Genomic DNA, 15,342 nt, shown 5'->3' with positions numbered 1-15,342 from the left:
TAAGCTTTCTGAACCCAGAAAGGGGTCATGGAGTAATCCCATGCAAACCAACAAAAGCCCACTACAAGTTATAGTAACTGGTTTTATAAAAAGTGTTTCAAGTTTCATTAATGGCACAGATAAAACTGAAGATTTAAAGGAAGAGGGCAAGGGAGTGAAGGTAAAATATATAAATTAAGAAATATGAATAATAAGTGGGGTGTATACGTAGGAAAGAAATCAAATCAAATGTAATAGTAATTTTTTAATTCATGTCATCTTGATGCTAGCAAACGAGGACATGAAGGCCTGGCATTCCCTCAGCCAAAGGCAGCGACCAGGTTAATTGGAGAAACTCTAACTTTAGTCTGAAAGGCAAGAGAGAAGGAAACAGCTGGGTTTGCTACTTCCAAACTGTTGTAAAAATCAAGTGAGTGTTTTCACAATGATCACAGGTTACAACTGATTCTCTAAGGAGACATGTTTGGGAATTAGCTATACTTCTGTTTCTCCAGGGACCATGAGACCAACATCCCCCGATGCTTCTCCAAACTCAGGTCAGCTTCTGTGCCGGCCTTCCCAGACCACCACCTCAGAAGCCCTTGATGGGGATGGTCCCTGGCCCCGAATTGCCTAAATTGCTTTATTAGCCTCCTCTCTGAGGGGGTACATCCCCTAGTAATTGAGCTTAAAAGAAATGTTTACTGCATGGGAGGGAGTTGTCACAGTTTGGATTTTTAGCAAATAAATGTTAAGTTATGTGATATTTCTAGTATGTTGATTCACAGCAGATATTATATATGTATTTGATAACCTTTATTCATTTTTCTCTAGCAAAGTTCATGGGAGTTTGGGGTTGGCATTTACAAAACGGCAGCTATCATCTACGATAGGGTTCCTAGGTGCTGGAATTGACTCCAGTGTGGTGAATTTTTTTAAAATAACATTGTCCAACATGATAGCTATATAAATTTAAATGCATATTTCATCCTTGCTAAAATGAAATAAAACACAGAATTCAGTTTTTCATCGTTGCAGAACATTCTCTTAGATAGTATTGTTTCTACAATAAAAGTGATTTATTTAACAAACATATTTTGAGCTCCTACTCTATTGTGGTTTATAACTGGAGATTAATGGGAATCAAATAAAATATGTTTCCTCTCATAAAAAGCATATGTAAGGGGCTGGGGAATTCCCCACACGTAGCCAAATGCTCTCCATTCCCTTAAAAAGAACTGCAGTATTTATATTAATGAGGAAGTCATTGGTCTTGGAAAATGCTATTGCCCCTTCTCTAGCTTTGTGTCTGTCCCCAAGACCACGTTTCCCAGCCATTTTCCCTCCTTTGTTTCCAAGTTTTGCATGCCAATCACCAATGATTATCAATGCATCGTGATTGCATGTTCGATCAATTTCTGACTGAAGATACTAGCAGAATTCTTCCATTTCTTCATCATTAACTGTAGTGGTTGGTGCATACATTTGAATAATAGCGGTATTAATTAAATTTCCTTGAAGACAGATAAATATAACCCTATCACAGACAGCATTGTAATTCAAGATTGATTTGAAATATCTTTTTTGTCAATGAATTTAATATCTTGAATTGGTCATTCCCAACACGGTATACCATTTGATTTTCTGGTTCAAAATGGCCAAGATTGCCCCATTTTAGCTCACTAACACCTAGAATGTTGGTCTTTATGCGTTCCATTTTATTGTTGATGAGTTCCAATTTTCCTAAAGTCATGCTTCATATATTCCAATTTCTGGCAATTGATGTTTTCCGCAGTTTCTCTCATTTTGGCTTTATTCTATCCACATCATTATAGTGTGGTAGTTACATAATCTGGTGTCAGTTTGGGACTTAAGAGGATTAAGAGTAAAGGGGTGAAGTCTAGTCTGTCAATGGGATCATAGGCATTGAGGCCTTTTTGTGGGCATGGCCTTCTAAGAATTCCGGGAATTCCTGGATTTCCTCTTTAGAGGCAGGAGAGACTCTCTCTCAACTCATTCCCTTGGAGATGCTCTACTGACAAAACACATGGCACAATACCCTGGGAGCTGGAAAATCCACATGGACCTACCCCAATGCAACTAGACCTCTGGAGCCAGAGAAGTCACATAGAGACCCATACCAGCACTGAGATGCTTACAACTCCACTGAATCCAGAAGGCTTCCAACCCACTGACCTGTGATCTCCCTGCATTCAGTGTCATTGCATGTGCTGCATGAGTTTGAAGAGGACCTTATACGTTGGTATTGGGCATATGGGCTAATATCAGACTTTTAGAATTAATCTGGACTGTGCTGGAATGTTTTCTCAATATTTAATTGCTCTTGTTTCTAAACCTCTTTCTTATACACATGAGTCTCCCTGGATTTGTTTCTCTAGTTTACCGAACTGACACATATGGTCATCTCTACTTTGAGAAGTCAGCACTTCCTCAGTCATATGTTGAGTGTCCAAGGCGCTCATCCTGTGGCTCTGTCTGATAATGCTCTGCTTCTAATCATGAGGATTTCCAGTTCTGACAGAGGTTCAGGCTGGATTCAGAAGAAGAGGTAGAACAAGACATATTGTTAATGTCAGTTGGATCTTGGCTGAATACGAGAAAGATGGGTACTTATGTTTCATTGACTGTGCCAAAGCATCCAACGGTGTGGATCATAACAGACTATATGGAGAGTGTCGAGAAGAATTGGGATTTCAGAACACTTCATTGTGCTCCTGTGGAACTTGTACATGGCTCAAGAGGCAGTTGTGTGAACAGAGCAAGGGAATCCTGCATTTTTTAAAATCAGGAAAGGAGTGTGTCAGGGTTGTATCCTCACCATACTTATTCAATCTGTATGCTGATCAAATCATCAGAAAAGCTGAATTATAAAAAGGAGAATTTGGTATCAGGGTTGGAAGAACCTGTCATATGCAGATGACACAACCTTGCTTGCTGAAAGTGAGGAGGACTTGAAGCGCTTGCTGATGAAGATCGAGAACTGCAGCTTTCGTAAGGATTACAACTCAATGTCAAGAAAACCGAAACATTCTCAAGTTAACCAATAGGTTTTCATCTTGCTCCTGTCAGTGCCCATGGAAGCAGCAGTCAGGTGTTAAAATCTTGAAAAGCAACGATGCTACTTTGAAAGCTAAGGTAAGCCCTGCCATTTCCAATGGTGTCCTATGCATGTGAAAGTCAGCTTGAATAAGGAGGACGAAAAACAAAGGGATGCATTTGCTTGGTGGTGCTGGAGAAGATTGTTGACAGTCCCTTCGGCAGGCAAAGCAATCCATCTTGGAAGAGGTACAGTGAGATGCTCCTTAGAAGCAAGGATGGTGAGACTTCATCTCATGTACTTTGGACGTGCTGTAAAGAGAGCTCAGTACCTGGAGAAGAACAGCATGCTTGGTAAACAATATGGAATGGCACACTGACTTCAACAAAGGTGTCACCACTAAGAACGGTCGTGAGGATCGGGCACTGTTTTCATTCTGTTGTACACAGAGTGTGCATCAGAACTGACTGATGGCCCCTAACAACAACAGGATTCATATATCCAGTGACTAGCCTGTTTAGGAAGGCTTCTCGGAGAATGTTTAACGTCTTAAGGATGAAAATAAATTTTACATAAACTAATCCATGAAGAAAGCATTAAAAGTAAAGGATACGGTTTGCAAAGTATGAATGGGCATGGGCATTGTGGAGAGTGGCCATTTATTCTGGGTGACTATGAGATGTGGGGGGAACACTAGGTGGGGGTTGCTAGTAGGACATTTGGTCATCATATTGAAAATAGTTTTCGGCATCCTCTAAGAACTGGAGAACCTTCAGAGTGGTTTCAGCAAAAAATTAGGAGATACCACTTTATTTTATGGATTACTCTGTTGCTGTGTCTGAAAATGGCATTACATAGAAAAGGTACTAGGGAAAGTTACCAAGTTCTACATGTCAGAAATCATGCTTCCTCATTGTCCCCTCCATCTGTCTCCTCTATCATGTCTTCAATCTAATTCCTAAATGTGCCTGTGTGTCCACCTCCTTGTCTTCATCTGCAGTGCGACCTTTCTCCCTACAGCTGCTACTGCTTGAGAGTTGAATCCCTCAACCGGCCTCCTCGGGGGCCCCTTTCCGATCTTTGGCTCCCCCATGCACTTTGTCTACCGCCAGCTAACCAATCTTTTTTAAATTAAAAACTGAAGCATGTTCAAACTTTTGTTTACAAATCTTCTGTGACTGATGCAATATCTTGAGAGCTCTGACCTCAGCCTATTCTTCTAGTCCATTCCTCCCTTTGCCCTTTGTCTTCCCCCTGGAGGCACACTGGCCTGGATCCCCTCTCTCCCCTGGTTTAAAGGCTTTGCACATATTTTACCTTTCCCTTCACCTGAAGCGTTTCTGTCCATTGACACAACCCCTCTCCATGCAATGCCTCTTCTTCCAGGAAGCCTTCTTTGATCCTTTCAGAGTTTGAATCAAAGCACACCGGAATTCGTATGACCATTGTCCTCTAGGAATCATAGCTTCCTTTTGTATTGCTTCTGCTTTAGCTCCTGGACTGTAAGATATACAAGGCATATGTTTTTCTGTTGAGTTGTTGAATCGCCCCAGACAGGGCCTAGCACACAGAGTAAATGCACCAATAAACTCGTAAGGCTGTTTTTCTGATGAGAGGAACGCCTGAACTCAGACATCGGATGTAGAATCTTAGAGGCCAAGAGAAGAGCTGGTGGAGTGGATTCCCCTTGTAGTTTTAGCTGTGGGACTAGGATAAAATTTCTTTAAGCCATCTAGAAAATATAAAAGAGTTAACAGGCAGGTTTATGGGGGGGGGGGAATAACAAGATTTGAATAGTGGATAGATTCCCTTTGAGATTTCTTTGGGAAAGCCAGATTTCAAATCCGCCAGGCACAAGTTTTACCTGCCAAAGTTATCTCGGCGGACAGCAACAGACACAAACTGTATGTGTAAGAGGCACATGTAGAGGCACGACTACAACATAGCAATTAGAATGTGGAATCAGAACTCAAACTGCCAGTCCTGTATTGTATCTCCAGTATTTGCTGGGAATCTGTGGGTAGTATAAATGCTTAATGCTTTGGGCTAAGAACCCAAAACTTAGCACTTCAAATTCACCCACAGTACCTTGAAAGAAACTCTGGATAATCCCTGTGCCCTCCAATCAATGATTGACATCCCATGGCCTGGACACTATTGCTCTGAGATCATCTTTACACCTGAACCCAAAGTGTCCCCTGATATCTTCTTAAAATCAATGATCCTTTAGCTTACTGAGAAAGATGTCCATCTTGAAAATGATCCTTTATGTAAGAGCTCTCTATGGGATTGAAGTGACAACTCAAAAGATTACATAAGAGTTTAGATTACAATGAGATGCTGTTACTGGGAGTGGCAGCACTCAGAAATAGAGGGTGTGGTTGGTTGACTCAAGGCATGTGATTCTGCAAAGAAGAGCAGAGGGGATGATCTACTTGGAGAAAGCCAGCGAGTAGTTTGGCAAGAAACTAGGGAAAAATATTTCAAGCAACAATGAAAATCCAGGAGAGCCAGTGCCCCCCCGAGAAGATTCACCGAGGCATAACTGAGGTGAGAGCATGAGATTTGGATGTGACAAGATCATTGATAAGGCGAGGAGGAGACAGTTTATGAAAACAGTGCTATGGAGAAGCCGAGTCAATTACAAAACCATCCCCAAGAAAGAATTTATAAATAGGAAACAGTTGCCTGTATGTTTGAATGAGAATGTATGTTCAACAATATACATGAGCTCAAATGAGGAGCTGACACCAAGGGCTCAAGTGGAAAGCAGGTGTTGTGATAATGATGAAGTCAACATATGTACTAATGTGCTGGACACAAATGATGTATGTACGGATTGTGATGAGTTGTATGAGCCCCTAATGAAATGATTATTTTTAAAATAAATAAATAGAAAATATATACATGAACTCAGAATGAGAGAGACTATTCTTGAACAAAGTAAGGTAGCAAAGAGGAGATGCAGGCAATCCAAACACAGCTCCTGAGGAGTCAGGGATCCTGGGATCAGGCCTGCCTGTGCCTCCACCTGCCCCATCACTCCATTACCTGACCACACTCCTTCTTTAGGATGCTGGGGCCCTATCTCTTAGGAGAAAGGAGACAGACTAGGTGATCAGCAGCATAGATGACCTTGCAACTCTAAAGAAAACCCCTCTCTTATTTGAGTAGCTACAAAGAACTGTTTCAAGATTATATTTCAGAATGTATCCATCACCTACCAAACAGCTGCAATATATCCGGATAGATTCATAAGTACTAAAGAGAACTGGTATCCATGGAATTGTGGTCATTCTGGATCCAATAGTGTATTTCCTTAAGGGAAGAAGTGTATCCCAGGGAGTCGCAATTATGTGCTTGTTTAGTTAATTATTTTCCAGGTGCACATATATTTCTTAAGGAACTTATATAATAGTACATTCACGTATGGAATAAATTTTGAATAACTTCTGCACAAAAGACATGGGTGTTACAAAGATAGAAAGAAGTCCTAAATGAGATCCTGGCCAAGTCCTGAGACAAATATGTGAAGATATGGAGTACCGGGCTGTGACATCAGTGCAGCACCGTTTCTGGAAGAAGAAAAAGACATCCCAGGACAGGTAGCAGGCTGTCATTTTGAACACAATTGCACAGCCAGGTCTTGTACTTCCAAAATCCTGTGGCTTTTCAGGAAGATGTTTTTGTACACATCTGCTATTGAAATACTTTCTCGCCTCAGTAATTAAACTGAACTGTTGAGGGTAATATAGGAAAAAAGATAAAAATCGGTTTATTTTTATATAATGTAGTATACATGACATCATTGCTCTAAAACACAATGTATGTTTTTGCCCATTATGTGTGTCTTACTCTTTAATATTTATTCTTGATAATTCCATTCAGGATTCTGATTGGAAATCATTGTGTTGTATAACACCTGAAAAATTGCACATACTGCAAACAGTTTTGATTTATAGCCTTTGAATATAATGTCAATGTGTATGCAAATCTAAATGGTTTTTTAAAAAGCCTACTCAATAAGTACTTTCAAAAGAAATTACCTTGTGGAAATTTTGTAGATAATAAAGTTGAAACCTGGTTTGTTGTTGTTGTTGTTGTTGTCTTTATTTTTGCTAATGAAGACATTTCGAAATTTCAGTAAACAATACAATTTCAAGAAAATGAAAGCATTTTGAGGTTATAGAGATTCATTTGGAGATTGTTATTGCCAATATTTAGAAAAATTAAACAATGCTGGCATTCAAGTCTTTCTCATTTAAATTGCAGCACCTTATGAAATATGCCCAGAGGATTATTTGATGTCAATGGTGTGGAGAAGGACTCCGGCAGGTGACCTGGCGTTCAATCAGTGCCCTCTCAATGCCACAGGTACGGTAGGACAATCCTTCTTTCCCACACAATGACAGTCTTCCCTGAACAGCATGCGGTGTGTGCGGATGAAGTCATGCCTTTGTCCTACCCCGCTTAATATGTCTGTCCTGCAAGCTAGGAAGGTAGCAATTTTTGCAAAGGACTTTGTAAGCGGAGCTAATGATGAGACCGGGAAATAAATGATCGTGGCTGCACTGCTTTTTCCCAGTGTGACTAAAGTGCATTTTAAGAATAACCAAAATTATTTCATACGCATGTTTTAAAGCCATGCTTTATATGTATACAGACCTCATTTTTAGCCCATTTCACCATGAAGTGACGGTTTCTAGCATCCTTTTTATAAAGCTTTTCTCTGTTCTTTGTGACACGCAGGCACCACTAGCAGACGCTGCTCTCTCAGTCTTCATGGAGTGGCCTTCTGGGAACAGCCGAGCTTTGCAAGATGCATATCAAATGAGTACAGACACTTGCAGCATTCAGTAGGTGCAAAGCCAGCTTTAGTACTTGCTCTGTTTATTTTTGCTAATAATCACTGTGTACGAATTTAACCTTCTGGTGTGCAATCAAATCACTAAAATCTCTGAAAAACTGCTGAAGGAAAAAGAATTTGATAGGAAGCTCATTTTTATTAGTCAGTGCAAACTTGCTCTGTCCCTCAGGTTTGGGCTTTTAGGAGCCTACTCTTTAAGTGAAAGAATCTCTTGTCTGATGGGTGAAAGATTGAGCAGTTTCCTGTTCATCTCTAAGAGTTAAACTGTATGTCAAGACTCGCCAATGTTTTTGTTCAATATTAAATAAGACTTTTTTTTCATTTTAAGATTAAATTATTTTCACTTTTCAGTGGTTGGGGCATGACAGATCGAGGTTGGTTAGCTGTCACATTTCTCAGGGTTAAGACATGAGACAATGACAGAGGAAATGAATTGCTCACGAAGGATAACCAGGATCAGCTTTTCCAAAAATAGTTCCTCTTTTCCTCAAAGCATTGATTATTCAGAGTACGATTTGTGAGTGTTTGGAGCACAATTCAATTCTGCTGAACAACAACAGCAACAATTCTGCTTAACATACGTCATTGTTATTATTTGGACTGTGGTCATTTCAGCTCAGTAGTCAGGAGGAACACTGTACGTGAAGAAACTTTGTGAAGGATGGAACAAACTCTGAACATGAGTCATTTGGAAAGTTCAACAGTAAATGATGTTAAGAAAGTCTAAGTTTCGTTATGCTTAGGTTTCCTTTTAAAGTATGTGGTATCACCCAAAAATATGGGTATATTTAATTTAAAACTCCCAAAAAACTAAAGATCATTCTTCTTGTGGATGGAGAAATAGTTTGTGTAATAACAACCCTGATCAATTAATGGAGTGAATAATTTTTTCATTATCAGAGCCAAAAGTGTCTTATTTTTATTCTGAAAAGCAAATAGTTCTAGTACCTTACATATCAACATGTAGCATGTTGAATTTATGATAATTTGTGGACATAAAGCATTATTTCTGCTTGTCTATGCTTATTTAAGGTACCCTGGTGGACTAACAGTTATGCTTTGAGCTTCTAACTGCAAGGTCAGTACTTCAAAACCACCAGCTGCACCAGGGAGATGGTCCAGGCTTTCTACTCCCGTAAAGATTACAGTCTTGGAAGGCAGTTCTACCCTGTCCTATAGGGTCACTATGAGTTAGAATTAATTTGATGGCAGGGAGAGCATTAATACAGAAACAAGTCTGAATTATTGACAGCTATAACAAAATAAGTTTTAAATAGAATATTTGCATTTGTCTATTATTAAGGTAAATATATATAAGTATATATTTATTTACAAGTACATATTATTTATTTAAACTAAATAAACAAAATTTATATTATATATTTACATATATCTGTAAATATCTATAAACTAAATTCCTACAAACTAAATGTATACTTAATAAATTTAGTATATACTTATATATTTAATTTAATAATATAGAAATACAAAATATTCTGCTTTAAACTTCTTTTGTTAATAGTTGTCAATAACTGCGTGCATATATTTCAGAATTAAGTATATGAATTTTCTAATGAATTTTACGTTTTTCTGATTTTAGACACTAAACTTTGTTTTCTATCATCTTAGTCACATCCACAGTCAGTGTTTGCTTAGGTACTTTAATGAATGGAAACAATTAATTACATTGATAAAGTAAATCATAATATAAGCTGAGCTGTACAAGTTTGTTCAGAATGGGTCATACCACTTGTTTTTCCAGAAAAATTTTATTTCATAAATCCTGTGTGTTTTATGTCAATATGTAAGTAAGTTTACAGTCTGTGAGTACAGTCCATTGGACAATAATGAAGAGAAACAGTAACTCTCTTTGAAAGAGAAGAAGTGAAATGTGAAATTGTGAGGGTAGTTGACATAGAAAAAACAGAGTGGTTAATGAATTTTATATATAAAATCACCAATTCGAACATTTTATTTGAATTACTTTGAAGGTAGGGACCATATTTTCACCTTCATTCCTGTGTGCGGTTTTCCATACATGCTTGCATTAAAAAATGACTCCATCCTTATTCTTAGAGTAGGAATATAGGGACTTGAGTTTGTGTTAGCTGTAGACTTCTGAGGACCTAATTACCAGACTTAATGTTCATGAACTTTAATCATGTGAAAATAACAAGTGTTATTTTAATGTGCAGTTTTCCAGCCCCAAATTACTTATAAATGGGAAAAAAATTCATGATGTAACCTTATGAAATGATTTGGTCATTGCCAACCAATTTAAATAAGCTAACACTAGTGAAATTCATTTAGAAAGCATACAAAATTAAATACTGTGATCCCAGTGTGGCTGAATAAGTACACAGATACAGACACATTGCAGCAGTTTTCAAAATGAAGGTAAAGGATCAAAATGTAGTCGTATTGGAAATTCCTTTTTTCACATGCCAAAGCTTTGCTTCACCCTGTGAGGTGTTTTCTAAATTTTACAGTAAGCAAGATAAAAATGAAATCAGAAATTGTTGAGAGACGAACACCAGAGTCAGGAAAATTAACAGTCTCATCTCGTATTACTGATCGGCATGGGAAAGTTGAGGCTATTTGTGCCCAGGTAGATGGACAGTCTCCAAGACCCCAGAGAGGGCTGCTCTGAGTGCAAATGCACTTGATGGCAGTGAGTCTGATGATCACCGAGAGGGCCGAAATGAGTCAGAAATGACTCAAGGGCAGTGAGTTTGGTATGTGTGTGTGGGCTCAGGGGGAGGGGAGCGTTTGTTTCTGTTTTTTAAACTGTTATTACTGGTAGAACTTTTTAGAGAAAATGAGTAAATACTATGGCCATGGGGACAACCTCAAACTGAATTAAACAAATAAACACACTTCATTATTGCTATACCAGACAATCATAGGGAATCTTTCCTCCTCTCTCCCTCCCTCCATCTATCAATCTAACCATTGAGCTATCTCTAATCTTGTATTTATCTCTAACCTTGTATCTCTGTTACTCCATTTCTCTATATCGATCACACACACACACACACCCCTGGAGAGGTGGGCTGTGTACAACACGGCAGAATACATAGTCTTTGAAGATACAAAGCAAAAGGAATTGAGGCAAGCATACTAATTTGTATAACTTAATTACTCAGGCAAATAAGTAACTTTTTCCTCCTAAGGTAGAAGTGAAGGATGGGGATAGAGAAAGACCAAATATGTTGCTCTCAAGGAAGTTCTTCTGTATCGAAATACGAAGAATTGAGTACACATTTTTTTCTTCCAAATTGTTGATCATTAAAGCTCTGTTTCTATTCTTCAAAAATTAAAGATTTTAAAATTAAAAAAATTAAACAAACAAATGCAGATTTGAATCAACAATCTCTGTAAAAAAAGAATTCAAATCCTGCTTTCAGGACTTTACTTCTTCTATTTTTATGAATAGTTTGTTAATCCAGAGAGCTGTAAGTACAGGATAGATTTGTTTTAATTTGCTCCCTACTTTGAAGATGAATTGGCTCCATTACTACATCACACATCTTCTTGACCACCACTTCCTAATGGTGCAAACACTCACCATATTGTCTGAAAGAGAATAATATATTTTTATTATAGAGTTTATCTGGGAGAGAAAGAAAACAATAGCCAGCAGAGCATTTGTTTGTTTGCAACACATATTCACAGACTCAAAGCTTGTGCTGGTGTTTTTTCTCTAAAGAAAAAAATTTGAAACCATTAGCACTTGGTCTGGTCCAGCCAGGTAAACTTGTAGATCATTTTGATTTTAAATGTGCATCAGGCGAAGAGGGGTGAATGAGTCTGAGAGACAGGTGTGACCTGTTCTTAGCACTTTGTAGAGTGAAGTTTGGCTAGAACCTGACAAATTACAGGGAACACAGAAAGAACTATATCAGGGGTTTTAAATTCTGGCTGGATGCTATAATTACCTAGGAATTTATTTTTTAAAACAATGGGATGAGACTCATTCAAGAAAAATTAAATGGGATTTTTAGTTACTACTAATGGATAGCAACATTGACTTAACATCCACATACATGTACTTTGAATTGCATATCCCTCTCTGGAAGCAACATTAACACCTTTGTTCTCAGTACTCAACACATAGCCCCTGACTGCTTTTTTATGATTGTTGCAAAATGCTCCAGGTTTGTCACAGCCTCCATCATAGAACTCAGATAATCATTGTACTTCCAAACAATGCCAAGGAGAAGTTAAGGAACATTATGAAAAGTGCTAGGATCCGCTTAATGTCCTTCAGGACCCACACGTTAAAGTTTGGGGATCTGGGTTCAATTCTGAATTTCAAAGCTTTTAACATGTGGTTCTCAGTAAAATGACATTATTGTACATCCGAGAATCCAAACTAATAACTCACATGTATTGAAAGCTACCTAGCCAGAAGGAGTGGACAGAATAGAACTCCTTAGAAGATAAGTGTTGCTTAGATCCTGATGACCTAAAAAAACACGTGTCAAAATTTACAAGCTATTTCACAAGCTCCTGATAATTTTTCATTTAGGCCTATGCGTTTTTCCCACTGTCTTAAGGTAGCGTATCTCACTGTAGTTCTAAAAAGGGCCAGGGAACTTCCCGTGGCTCTTAGCGGTGGGATCTATGCCAGGAAACAAACACGGAGAGAGGACTGACAGTGCCCCGGCAGATGTTACCTGTGGAAGCAGGTGGAGGGCGTGATGTGGCCAGGATGTGTAGTTCACTGGAGTCTGACATTAGAATAAACATTTTAGTCTTGAAGAAAAACTTCTTTTTGAATTTGTCTATTGTTCAATCGACTTTGTGTTTCATTTACTGTTTTAACCACCCTTATTTTAATGCCCTTGACAGTTAAGTCTAATTCTGGATCATGTGTCAGTCTGTTTCCCTCCCCACTTTATTATCAATCACATAATATGGTCTCTTTGCATAGTGGGTAGGTTTTTAAAAAGCGGAGTCTCTGATGTTTCTGTACCAGAAAGCTGTGCCATCTGCAGACACTGCCATCTTCAACCAGGAAGCACTCCCTTTCATTGGCTGGGCAAATAGAATGAGGGGCGGATCCCTCCTGGCTGTCCCAGGGGCTGCTCTAGGTCAGGGCTGACCTTCTGCTTTAGTCAATTGACTGCTGCTTAGCCCCCTTCCTCTAGCATCTGTCAACCTTGAGAAACATTGGGAGGTTCTGATCTGCCCTTTAGAGGTTCCTTGCTGCGTGCACCAGCTTTCTGCCCAAGCAGCTTCACAGCCAACAAATGTCCCGACAGGGAGACCTGCTCGTTGTTGAAGGCCAGGTTCATCCATCAGTAGGCATTTGTTCCCAAAGCACTTACAAGACTCAGGGAAATTACCTTCTGTATTTTTGTTTTCATTCTAACACCTGCCAATTTATGTAGATTCCCTTAAATACTCAATACATATTTTTTCAGCCACTCAAATCCATCATGGAGTTGCTGTGATAGTACCTTAACATTAATTACTACACACTAACAAACCAGAAAATTTCAATTTTAGTAAAAAAAAAAAAACCTTTATCCACCAATGATATGCTTCCTAGGGTTTTGGAAGTCAATTTATTATAAAATTATATAAATGAAATCATCCTATATGGTATGCTCAATTTTCCTCTTTCATATCATTAGAACATCTCACAGATTACATCTACAAAAGACCAGATAATTTTGAGACTTCTACCATCATATGAATTTTGTGTGCTTTGAAGAGGAAAAATTAGATTTTACCAGAAGATTTAGACATTAAAATTTACTGAACTGAAATTGATGTTCATAAATGTTCTGTCTTATACAACACTCTACTTTTACAGCCTTGGGTTTTATACTTCATTGCAATGGCCACTCCAAACTCACAGACAATATCTATGAATACCTGGTTTAATATGTAAGTTAACAGATTACAATTCAAGTGGGAAATGCTCAGCCTACAGTTGTTCAGTTGGAGCATGTTATAAATCTCCTTTTAGGGCTGCTGATAAATTGCAAAAAGGGTATGCTACTCAGCTATAATCCTCAACCTGAAAGCAATCAGTTTTAGTTCTGTAGGTCAGCAAACCCAGCCTCCTAAATTCAGTTCACAGAGGCACCCTGCTCCACAAACCAGACTCCTGCCCAAAGGACTCAACTTTACTTGCTCTGTGGGCTGAGGAGCCCACTGCTATCTCATCCTCCAACTTCTGCTTCTGCGCTTCTCTCACTTCTCTGCCCATGTATCAAATATGGTCATTGTGCAGGAACCATTGGGGTCAGAAGAGATGCTCCACTCCTGACTCTTGCTGGTAGTGAAATTGCCCCTGCTGCTTCTGAGGTAAAGTGTTCTGTGCAGCAGGATGACCATTACAATGAATCCCATGAACAAGTACTCAGAAGCACCAGACTCTTCCCCAACCTTTGTACTCAGATCCATCAAGAAAAAGTTGTTTGCGGGGAGTTAGAGAGATTCTGAGTAGAAGAGCAACATTAAATAATTCACTGCCCTGCAAGACGGTAATAAAATATGATTGCATAGATAGTCCATTTTAGCTAAGACAAAAGGGAGAGATTACATGAGAAGGTGTAACTTCTTACATCACCCATCCATTTATCTTTTAAGTAGTTCTCCAAATATTTACAGATTTTCTATTATGTGCCAAGTACATTGAAAGGGCCCGGGGATGGAATATGAATGTGACATATTCATAAACATAATATACATGACATAAACATAGACAAATTAAAGCAGTCATTAAAAAAGAATAAAGTAACGATAAATTTTAACATTTTGAAGGAAACACAGGAAGTGCCAACATAGAGGATAAAAGCTAGGACTATTGTAGGTAAGAGAGGCAGCATGGTCAATCTGACGAAACAATGTCTAAAACTGTAACCTAAACAATGGATGACATGCTATCCCAGTGATAGAATGTATTTCCATCTGGTAGTGAGCTGTCTAATTACATGAATGTATAGGCCACCCCACTACCAATCCTATCACCAAAATCTACTTGAGACATATATGTCACACATTATTGTAGCAAAATTTATGTTACCTCAAATACTTGATTCCCAAATGCCTCTTATTAATGAAAACACATAGTATCAACAAAACATTCAAAGCAAAAATTAATTTGGTCAGGCAAGATGAAAGAGTTAAAGCCCTTTAGCTTCAATTGATTGGAAGAGGACTACCCACATTATTAAGGATAATCTCCTTTATTTAAGATCAATTGATTGTACATGTGAGTCAGATCCATAAAATACCTACACAAATCCTCTACACTAGCATTTAACCACATAACTGGAAACTATAGCCTAGCCAACTTGACACATAAAATTAAAACTCAAAATCCTGATCTAGATCTTGATTATGAATGGAAGTATATGAATTAGGCCAGTGTTAGATGTGAAATCAATAGGGTTTTATTTTATTATAATATATTTTTGAG

At 38.4% G+C, this 15,342-nt stretch overlaps 1 protein-coding gene across 3 annotated transcripts in view; it reads left to right on the top strand.

The window, feature by feature from the left end:
• ADGRB3 (adhesion G protein-coupled receptor B3) overlaps window positions 1-15,342 on the top strand; it is a 513,164-nt gene that overhangs the window by 52,270 nt on the left and 445,552 nt on the right. For all 3 annotated transcript variants that reach the window (XM_045294359.1, XM_030886780.2, XM_045294360.1), the window contains exons 6-7: window positions 7,310-7,411; window positions 7,787-7,893. In XM_045294359.1, the coding sequence (XP_045150294.1) occupies window positions 7,310-7,411; window positions 7,787-7,893 (209 nt within the window). The remainder of the gene's footprint in view (window positions 1-7,309; window positions 7,412-7,786; window positions 7,894-15,342) is intronic.

Source organism: Echinops telfairi, unplaced genomic scaffold (assembly GCF_000313985.2).
Source record: "Echinops telfairi isolate 266 unplaced genomic scaffold, ASM31398v2 ScPeMD7_3533;HRSCAF=4204_0, whole genome shotgun sequence".
In the NCBI taxonomy this organism is placed as follows: Eukaryota; Metazoa; Chordata; class Mammalia; order Afrosoricida; family Tenrecidae; genus Echinops; species Echinops telfairi.
This window is presented reverse-complemented; position numbering and strand designations above follow the sequence as displayed.